A 10,818-nucleotide genomic window follows, 5' to 3' on the forward strand; every position below is an offset into this window, starting at 1 on the left:
GGGGGGGGGAGGGGGGTTGGCTAGGGATGAAACTCAGTGGTAGAGTGCTTTTCTAGAATCTAGTATATGTGAGGCCCTGCCTGGCTCAATCCCAGTACCATAAATAATAACAATATCCAAATAAACACAAGGAATTCAAATAGTAATAGAAGACATTTCAAACATGCAAGGTATCACGTGTACCTTTTCTCGAAATGCTGCTGGGAGATGTGCATCATCAAAGCACAATACCCAGAAAAAAAAAGTGAAAGTGAAAAAGAAAAATGCAGTACACAGTAGTGCACACCTATAATCTCATCTACTCGGGAAGCTGAGGCAGGAGGATCATAAATTCAAAGCCAGCATGGGCAACTTATCAAGACCCTGTCTCAAAATAAAATAAAAAAGGACTCACTCATTCTTAAGATTATAGCAATGAGAGGCTGGGGTTGTAGCTCAGTGGTAGAGCGCTCGTCTAGCACATGCAAGGCCCTGGGTTTGATCCTCGGATCACATAAAAATAAATAAATAGAATGAAGGCATTGTGTCCAACTACATCTAAAAAATAAATATTAAAAAAAAAAGACTACAGCAGTGAGCCAGGCGTGGTGGTGCACACCTATAATCCCAGTGGCTCTGAAGGCAGTGAGACACTGTCTCTAAATAAAATACAAAATAGGGCTGGGAATGTGGCTCAGTGGTTGAGTGCCCCCTGAGTTTAATCCCTAGTAAATTCCCCCACCCCCCCCAAAAAAAAAAAGATTACAGCAATAGCTTGAAGGGGGGATTGTTGATGCCTGGGACCAACATTTTGGAAGTATATTATGAACACGTTTTTGTTAAAAATCTTAAAAGTGCATGAAGAAGTAAACAAATGAAGAATAAAAAATGATGCCTTAAACATAAATAAAAGGGTTAGAGATGTAGCTTTGTAGTAGAGTGCTTGCTTAGAATGTGAATGTGCTAGGTCTCTGAGTTCAATTCCTAGTATCAGAAAAACTAAACAAAAACCCCAATAACAAAAACTTTTCATTCGAAGTGGTGGCATTCACCTGTAGTCCCAGCAACCTAGAGGCTGAGGTAGGAAGATAACATCTATCCCTGGATTGAGTCAAAATTAGACAATATGAGACAAAGACTGGGACAATGAAAAACCATTGGGCACAACAAACCATTAACCTTTACAGCATAGCATGTTCCTTCTCTACTCTTTGTACTCTTTTCCTAAACCCATCATGAGACCCTGATAAAAACACAGAAGCAGAATGTTGGTACAAGATAAAATTGTTACTAGGGGAAAACCTAAATAAATGCCTTAGATTCACTTGCTCTTAGTCAACTTAAAAAGTCACTAATTTTGTAGGTCAGACAGCTGGGCAATACTTTAAATTAGTTTGCCACTAGTTTTTTTGTTGTTGTTGTTGGGGAGGGGCAGGCGGCTACCAGGAATTGAACTCAGGGGCACTTGACCACTGAGCCACATTCCCAGCCCCATTTTGTATTTTGAGACAGGGTCTCACTGAGTTGGTTAGCACCTCACTTTTGCTGGGGCTGGCTTTGAACTCATAATTCTCCTGTCTGAGCCTCCCAAACTGCTGAGATTATAGGCATGCACCACCGTGCCTGGCATTCACATCAGTTTTGATGATATCTCTGACATGTTGGTTATGATGATGATAATGGTTCCTAGGTTACTTTTCAGGGATTTGAAGGCCACCTTTGCTGAAAAACACTGTTTTTTTTTTTAATATTTATTTTTTAGTTGTAGTTGAACACAATACCTTTATTTTATTATTTTTACATGGTGCTAAGGTTCAAACCCAGATCCTTGCACGTGCTAGGTGAGCACTCTGCTGCTGAGCCACAGCCTCAGCCTCAAGAACACCGTCTCTTAAGTTGAGCCTGCAGACATCTGATGGGAGAATAGTATGGGATTTCTGTATTCATGCTATGTATGTCCCCTTTTCGGCCTTAACATTTGAGTCAGCCTCTACTTGGCTCTGCACATCCTGTTGGAGCTGATATGAAAAAGCAACCTTGTGCTTTTTCAGGAGCTATATCAGCCCAAGTACCCAAAGTCTTTTTTTTTTTTTTTTTTTTTTTTTTTTTTAAAGAGTTTTTTTTTTTTTTTTTTAAATACTTATTTATTTTTTTTTTTTAGTTTCCGGCGGACACAACATCTTTGTTTGTATGTGGTGCTGAGGATCGAACCCGGGCCGCACGCATGCCAGGCGAGCGTGCTACCGCTTGAGCCACATCCCCAGCCCCTACCCAAAGTCTTTCAGTCCTAACATAGAGCTCAGATCAAGTCACAACGCCAGGATATTTGCATAGAATGATGGCACCACCTATAAAGAGTCCTAGGACAATTCCATGATTGCTTATAGTCTAAATTTTGCATAAGAATAAACATCTTTTGGAAACATGCTCCTTGCGACAAATCAATAAAAGCTTGTATCTCCTATCACAGAGTAGTCAGCTTCCTCATTGGTGCTGCTCACTTCAGTTGAAGCCCTAGTTACCCCCTTATCTTGCCTATATATTCATGCTTGCTTTATTCAATTTCATTTCTATTGTCACTAAGCCAAAAGTTCCTATCTCCAGTATAAAAAATATTGAATGATCTTCCTACTGGAAATAACTGGGAGTGGAGAAAAGTTTTTTTAATTATATAGTAATAATAATTACTATCATAATTTTGCTATATATATGCTTGTGGGTTTTTTTTTTTTTTGGAGGGGTTGTATTGGGGATTGAACTTGAACCTAGGGGCCACTTAACCACTGAGCCACAACACATCCCCAGCCCTTTTTTTATATTTTATTTAGAGATGGGGTCTTGCTGAGTTGCTTAGGGCCTCATTAAGTTGCTGAGCCTGGCTTTGAACTCATGATCCTCCTGGCTCAGCCCCCTGAGATGCTGGAATTACAGGCATGTGCCACCATGCCCGACTGGTGTTATTTTTATACAGGGAGGTAACAGCTTTGCAGCAAAAATAAGGAACAATTCAATAATAAAATTACATCCAAATTCTTCAATTTAAAAAGAATATTTGAGAAAGCAAATTTCTCCTACTTCTCAACACAAGTACAATTCCATGTGTTGATCAATTAGAAAGAGACTATTATACTTATTTAGGTATGGAATTCCTGCTGTTAAACAAATATTTTCCAGCCAGGTGTGGTGACACACTCCTGTAATCCCAGTGGCCTCAGCAATTTAGTGAGACACTCAGAAATTTAGCAAGACTTCGTCTCTAAATAGAATACAAAAAAAAAAAAAAAGGGCTGTGAATGTGGCTCAGTGGTTAAGTACCCCTGGGTTCAACCCCTGGTACCAAAAAATAAAAACAAAAAACCCCAGAAACACACAAAAATATTTTTCAGACATCCATGTAGGCATATGTAATTATTCTTCCCTAGAAGAGTTCCTAAATAGCAAGTTTTTGTTTTTGTTTTTTCTCAACAGTGGATATTACTGATCTTCACAAAAGCAGAGGATAAGAAAACCAAGCAAAGTGTTCAATTCTTGATTAAGGGCTCAGAAAGCATCTGTCTGTCATATATTTTGTCCTTGTTCCCAAGGAAACACATTTGGATTCTTCTTTACTGGAGCTTTTGTATCAAGCTCATTACCTCCAGATTCTTTTTTTTTGTTGTTGTTGTTGATTGGACCTTTATTTTATTCATTTATTTACATGTGCTGAGAATTGAATCCAGTGCTTGCTAGGCAAGGTCTTTACTACTGAGCCACAACCCCAGCCCAAATTCTATCCATTTTTTAGAAAATATTTAATTATGAAAATAACTCAAGGTCTTAGGATATGGCTCAGTGGTACAGTACTTGCCTAGCATGTACAAAGACTTGAACTGGGTCTCTAGCACCACAAAACAAACAAAACAAAACCCCTGAAAACCACAGGGAGGGTGTGGTCACACATGCCTGCAATCCCAGTGACTCGGAAGGCTGAGGTAGGAGGATTACAAGTTTGAGGCCAGCCTCAGCAATTTAGCATGGTCCTATTAACAACTTAGAAAGACCCTGCCTCAAAATAAAAAATATAAAAGGGCTGGGGAGGTGGCTCAATGTCTGAGCACCCCTGGGTTCAATCCCCAGCACAACAAACAAATCATAAAAAACCCTCAAATCCTTAACAATATATGTAAGCATATGATGATTTAGTCTCTTCCATGCAGACCTTAACCCAGCTTCCTGGATTTAATTGAAGCAGTTTTTGGAATTTTATGTATTTTTCCATGTATATATTATGAATCCTGAGAGTGTGTGTGTGTGTTCTCTAGAAAACTCATGTCATTTCTGCTTTGACTATAAACATCAGGTATTTTTAGTTTTTGTGTAAAAATCCCATTTAAAATCCATTTCTATATTCTGGACCATATTTCTTTTTACATGTTAAGCATTTTTAAAAATTCATTTCTATTTTAGCAGCTTAAGTGCTCAATTGAGAGATGCAACTAGGAAAAAATTGTATTTGCACTGATGACAGCAATTTTCCTTTCACTCTCTAGTTCTGTTCTCCCTGCTGTGCTGCTGAGAGAAAGAGGAAAGATCTGGGAACCACCCTATATAACAGGAGACCCGTTAGTCCTCTTCCCTTTTGGGGGAAACATCTTTCCCAATTTTCACTGGCTGGATGCATCCCCCTGCAAATGTGTCCTGGAGCAAACTATGCACATGAATAGTACCTATCCATAACAGTGAACAGATATTTCTGTTTCATCATGTTCATATAAGTGGATCTTACCTTTCTGAACAATTTTTTTAAATATTTATTTTTTTAGTTGTAGTTGGACCCAATACTTTTATTTAATTTATTTTTATATGGTGCTGAGGATCGAAGCCAGGGACTCACATGTGCTAGGCGAGCGCCCTACCACGGAGCTACAACCCCAGCCCCTCTTAACAATTTTTTTATGGTTTGCTTGAAAAGGCTTTTTTCACAATGTAAAATTATAAAACTGCTGTCCACATTTTCTTCTAGTTTCTTATGATTTAATCATCACACTTAACATTGATTTATATATGAATTTTAATTTTTTTTATATCCGTTACTCCTTTTTACTTTCCTATTGATCATATAGATAATTAATTTTCAATAAAAGTAATACTATGCTCCACTTAACTGATCCACCTAAACTCAAAAGTAAAGTAGGGTAAATAATTTTATTATGTTGGTCCTTTGTATCATCAGATGAAGAATTGAAGTTAGATTAGATGGCTTCAGTGACACTTCTGTCTGGGCAGGCAGACTGTGACTGAGAAAAGATTTCATGATCTTACTCTATGAAGGTACAAGGCACATAATACAAGACAGCACTTCCACATAATAACTTTACTTCTCCTTTTCTTGATATGAGTATAGTGAGTGAGGGCCTGGCCACCATACGATAGAAGATTTATCTGATTGCTTTTCTATTGCTGAGTTGCTTAGGGCCTCACTAAGTTGCTGAAGCTGGCTTTTCTATGCCTGATCATTACTTACAAAAAAAAAAAAAAAGAAGAAGAATTCTGAACAGGCTACCTGTGCCTATTTTCAAGAATGACCTGGATTTATATTTTTTCCCTTTTGTTCTTTTTGTTTGTTCTTTGTATTTGTATGTGTGTGTGTCGGGGGGTGTTGGAGATTGAACCCATGGCCTTGTGCATGCTAGGCAAGCATTCTACCACTGAGCTATACCCTCAGTCCCATGGCTTTCTTTTTTTTTTTTTTTTAAATCCTTTTTTTTAAATATTTATTTTTTAATTTTCGGCAGACACAACATCTTTATTTGTATGTGGTGCTGAGGATCAAACCCAGGCCGCATGCATGGCAGGCGAGCACGCTACTGCTTGAGCCACATCCCCAGCCCAATGGCTTTCTAATTAATATGATGCCAATATATTTGTTGTTGTTTGCTCTTTCAGTGTCGGTCCTCCTGAGTCTTACTCTCTGAAAGTTAAGGAAGGAATCATTAAGGACCAAAGATCAGAATTCATTTCTAGTGTTTTCTGTTTCTTAATCTCATATTGGGATCTTTGGCACTTCCATTTCTTTTTCTGGGACTTAAATACCACAATTTGCTGCAACTCTCCTTTTCATACTTCATATAGTTGTTTGTTTTGAAGACAGAGTGTTGCTAAATTACTTAGGACCTTGCTAAGTTGCTGAGGCTGGTCTCAAACTGGTCTCAAACTCCTGAGTAGCTGGAACATATAATTTTAAAAAACAAGAATGCATTATGGTTTGCAAGAGTATCCCAAAGGCCCATGTGTTAAAAGCTTGGTTTCCAGTCTATGGCACAATTGGGAGGTGGTGGAACCTTTAGGAGGGGAGCCTAGAAGGAATAGGTCATCAGAAACATGCCCTTGAAGGAAGTATGAGGAATTGGCTCTTCCCTGTCTCTTTTTTTGCTTCCCAACTATCATGAAGTAAACAAGCCCCTTCAACCACACGATTCCACTGTGGAACTGTGCCACCACAGGTCCAAAGCAACAGGGCCAAATGGGCTTAAGCCTCTGAAGTTGTGAGCCAAAATAAACCTTTCTTCCTATAAGTTGATTACTTCAGATATTTTATCCTAGCAACAGAAAGCTGACTAACAGAGTGCTTTTCTTAGCAACTTACAAATGAGTTATTCTATCACATTATACAAGGAAGCATCCTTAATTTGGTTCTGTTATCTGCCTTGCTATTTCTTATGGGGGTAACAGTCCTAGGGTTCCAGAACCAGTTTCCAACGTACAGTTGCCCTGTGTGTGGGATACCCAGGTTGGAAGCCAGAAGACAGAGTAGTGTTTCTTTGCAGTCAGATTGGGATTAATTTCTAAGCCACACAAGGCTTTGCTTTTTGTAAATCATGAGCAATTCATCTTATGACATTTGAATAAGTTGATTTCAACTTGTTTCAAATAAAAAATAAACAGACAAATGCAAAAAAGATACAGAGGTACAGTCATTTATTTTCTATTTGTTTTAGAAATTAGTGGTTCTAGAGAAGTTTCTACTTAGGGAGAAATATGTATTCGTCTCCTATGCTTATAAGGTCCAGAGCAATGATTTCAATCACATTTAAATCACTAATTAAGGGAGCAGGGGTTTTTATAAACTGCAGCTAAAATTGAGAGTGATGCTGTGATTTACTAAAAGCAACTCTCACTGAAACCTAGGCAACAAGAAGGACAGCAGGTGACTGGAATATTTCTAACTCCTAAGTGGGTAGCGTCTCTATTGGTAGCACAGCCACCAATTCATCTGAGACTCGGGGAGGCTGCTGATTTACTTCAGGCAGTGAGATGAGAACCCTCTGTAGAGATACCTGCCCTGAGACAGCAGGGTTACCTGGTAAAGGATTAGTGCTTCACCAAAGGCATTGTGGGACCAAAGAGGTAGATCCCACTGTCCATCTCTTTAGGGCTAACCTCATGCACCCACATCTCATGTGAAACACTATATGGAATCACACTCCTTGAAACCTGGCTAGGGTTAGAAAGTTCATGTTCACCATTTGCTGATGCCTTCTGCTGATAAATACAAACATGAGAGACTCACATGTCTTAGCCACATTCTCCAAAGAATCCAAAATAGATTGGCTTCTTGAACTGAGATGTTCCTCAGACTTTTCCACAGACGTCTGCAACTAAGAAACCCAAAATTAAGAAAACATTCACAGACTGTTGCCTTATTTTACTAACTTGGAGAATTGTCATTTAATGATCAATAAGGGTACTTAAAAATTGTGATTCTACAAGAACTAAAGTCAAGACAGTATAGTTACTAAACTTCTTAAGATGTAAGATGCTCTAACTCCTTAAAATGTAGCTATACTTACCCTATGAATGCTTTCTCTGACCTGGGAAACAAAGTTGTATAGAGTCTCACTAGAATAGGAGAAAAAGAAAAACAACAAAGCTTTGTGAAATATTGAAACAACATGCAACAGAATTGATTCCATGAATATGGCAGGTGTCCATCTAGTATAGCATCAAAATACTGATCAGAGTTGGTGATTCAACCTGAGAAACTTCAGTGCCAGTTGGGGGGGAAAAAAAAGGAGAATGTTAATTGTGACCATTTCCAAGGCAAATCACATTTTTATTTTTAAAATTAACAATATATATATCTTAAATAAGAGTGAATTTTAGCAATAAAGTAGTTACTAGAGAAGGAAAGACCACCTTTCATTTTTACATCAACACTGGCTTCAGAAGTAGTGTTTTTTTTCTAGAAGTCCAAAATTCCTAAACACATCTTTGTCTTACCATTATGTTGACCAAAATAATGAAATTAATATACAGACAATTCTAGGGAAAATATTAATTTTCAATGAAAAAGAAATTATGACATATTTCTCAAATAAACATTCCATTCCTTTTTTTCCAGTACTAAGGATTGAATCTAGGGTCTTACACATGCTAGGCAAGTGGTCTACCACTGCGCTACATCCCCAACTCTTTTTATCTATCTATCTATCTATCTATCTATCTATTTATTTATTTTATTTTGGCACAGGGTCTCATTAAATTGCTCAGGCTGACTTCAAGCTTGCAATTTCCCTGCCTCAACCTCTTTTTTTTTTTAAAGAGAGAGAGAGAGAGAGAGAGAGAGAATTTTTTAATATTTATTTTTTAGTTCTCGGCGGACACAACATCTTTGTATGTGGTGCTGAGGATCGAACCTGGGCCACACACATGCCAGGCGAGCGCGCTACCGCTTGAGCCACATCCCCAGCCCCCTGCCTCAACCTCTTGAGTAGCTGGGATTATAAGACATATGCCACCATGCCCTGCTAAATATCATATTCTTAAAAAGATGAAGACATAGACTGTTATTAATGAAATTCTACAGATTTTGCTTCTTTAATCTATAAAACACAAATAAAAAATCAAATTTTGATATCCAAATATGACAACTCTTCATATTAATTCTGTTAGATATTCTGTAAGACCGACTTTTTTTTTTAAGTTGTTAATCAACTTTTATCCCATGTTAGGCAAGTGTTCTACCACTGAGCTACAACCTCAGCCCCAAGACTGACTTTTTTTTTTATTTATTTTTTAAATATTTATTTATTTTTTTATTTTTAGTTTTCGGCGGACACAACATCTTTGTTTTATGTGGTGCTGAGGATCAAACCGGGCCGCACGCATGCCAGGCAAGCGCGCTACCGCTTGAGCCACATCCCCAGCCCCCAAGACTGACTTTTTAACAGAAGAATTTTCATGACTGGGAATGTAATTCAGTGGTACAGTACTTGACTACCATGTGCAGGATCCTGAGTTCTATTCCCACCAAAAAACCCAAAAAAATCTAGAACCATATTCTCCATGTGAGAAAGATTGGGATATTGCTTGGAAGCTTTAAAATGAAAAAAGTAAATTAAGAATTTAAGAAGTGAAAGTTGTTATATTATAAAAGCAGAGAACGAGAAAGAGTACCTAGAAATTAGAAATTAAAAATAGCAGAGGGCTTGGGCTGTAGCTCGTTTTTTTGAAAAAATAAATAAAATTGATAAACTCTTAGCCACCCTAATGAAAAGAAGAGAGAAAACTCAAATCACTAAAATTCATGATGAAAAAGGAAATATCACAACAAACACTATTGAAATACAGAAGATAATTAGAAACTATTTTGAAAATTTATACTCTGGTAAAATAGAAAATCCTAAAGACACTGACAAATTTCTAGAAACATATGATATGCTCAAACTTAATCAAAAGGACATACATAATTTAAACAGATCAATTTCAAGCAAGGAAATAGAAGACTCCATCAAAAGCTTACCAACTAAGAAAAGCCAGGGACCAGATGGATTCTCAGCTGAGTTCTATAAGACCTTCAAAGAATAATTAATACCAATACTCTTCAGGTTATTCCATGAAACAGAAAAGGAGGGAACCCTACCAAACTCATTCTGTAAGGCTAGTATCACTCTGATTCCAAAAGACACATCAAGGGGCTGGGGTTGTGGCTCAGTGGTACAGCGCTCACCTAGCATGAGGCTCTGGGTTCGATCCTCAGCACCACATAAAAATAAATAAATAAAATAAAGATATTGTGTCCAACTAAAGAAATAAATTAAAAAAAAAAAGACACATCAAGGAAAGAAAACTTCAGACCAATATCCCTGATGAACATAGTGCAAAAATTACCAGTAAAATTCTGGAAAATGACATACAAAAACATATTAAAATGATAGTGCACCACAATCAAGTAGGGTTCATCCCAGGGATGCCAGATTGATTCAACGTACAGAAATCAATAAACATAATTCATCACATCAGTAGACTTAAAGACAAGAATCATATGATTATCTCAATAGATGCTAGAAAGCATTTAACAAAAAACAGCACCTCTTCATGTTCAAAACACTAGAAAAACTAGGGATAGTAGAAACAACATACCTCAACATTGTAAAAGCTATCTATGCTAAGCCCAAGAGCAACATCATTTTAAGTGAAGAAAAATTGAAAATATTCCCTCTAAAAACTGGTACAAGAGAGGGATATCCTCTTTTACCACTTCTATTCAACAGTCCTTGAAACTTTAGCTAGAGCAATCAGACAGATGAAAGAAATTAAAGGGATACAAACAGGAAAAGAACTCCAACTATCACTATTTGCTGATGACATGATTCTATATTTAGAAGATCCAAATAATTCCATAAGAAAACTTCTAGAGGGGCTGGGGATGTGGCTCAAGTGGTAGCGCGCTCGCCTGCCATGCGTGCGGCCCGGGTTCGATCCTCAGCACCACATACCAACAAAGATGTTGTGTCCACCAAAGATTTAAAATAAATAAATAAATAAATATTTAAAAAAAAAAAAAAAAAAAAAAAAAAA

The 10,818-nt window shown here is 37.4% G+C and overlaps 1 protein-coding gene across 3 annotated transcripts in view; it reads right to left on the bottom strand.

Moving 5' to 3' along the window:
* Positions 1-10,818, bottom strand: part of Iho1 (interactor of HORMAD1 1) — a 51,887-nt gene that overhangs the window by 6,574 nt on the left and 34,495 nt on the right. For all 3 annotated transcript variants that reach the window (XM_048794497.1, XM_048794498.1, XM_015487215.2), the window contains 2 exons: positions 7,809-7,857; positions 7,529-7,616 (listed from right to left, as the gene is read on the bottom strand). In XM_048794497.1, coding sequence (XP_048650454.1) covers positions 7,529-7,616; positions 7,809-7,857 — 137 coding nt within the window. The remainder of the gene's footprint in view (positions 1-7,528; positions 7,617-7,808; positions 7,858-10,818) is intronic.

Source organism: Marmota marmota, unplaced genomic scaffold (genome assembly GCF_001458135.2).
Source record: "Marmota marmota marmota unplaced genomic scaffold, marMar, whole genome shotgun sequence".
NCBI classification, from domain to species: Eukaryota; Metazoa; Chordata; class Mammalia; order Rodentia; family Sciuridae; genus Marmota; species Marmota marmota.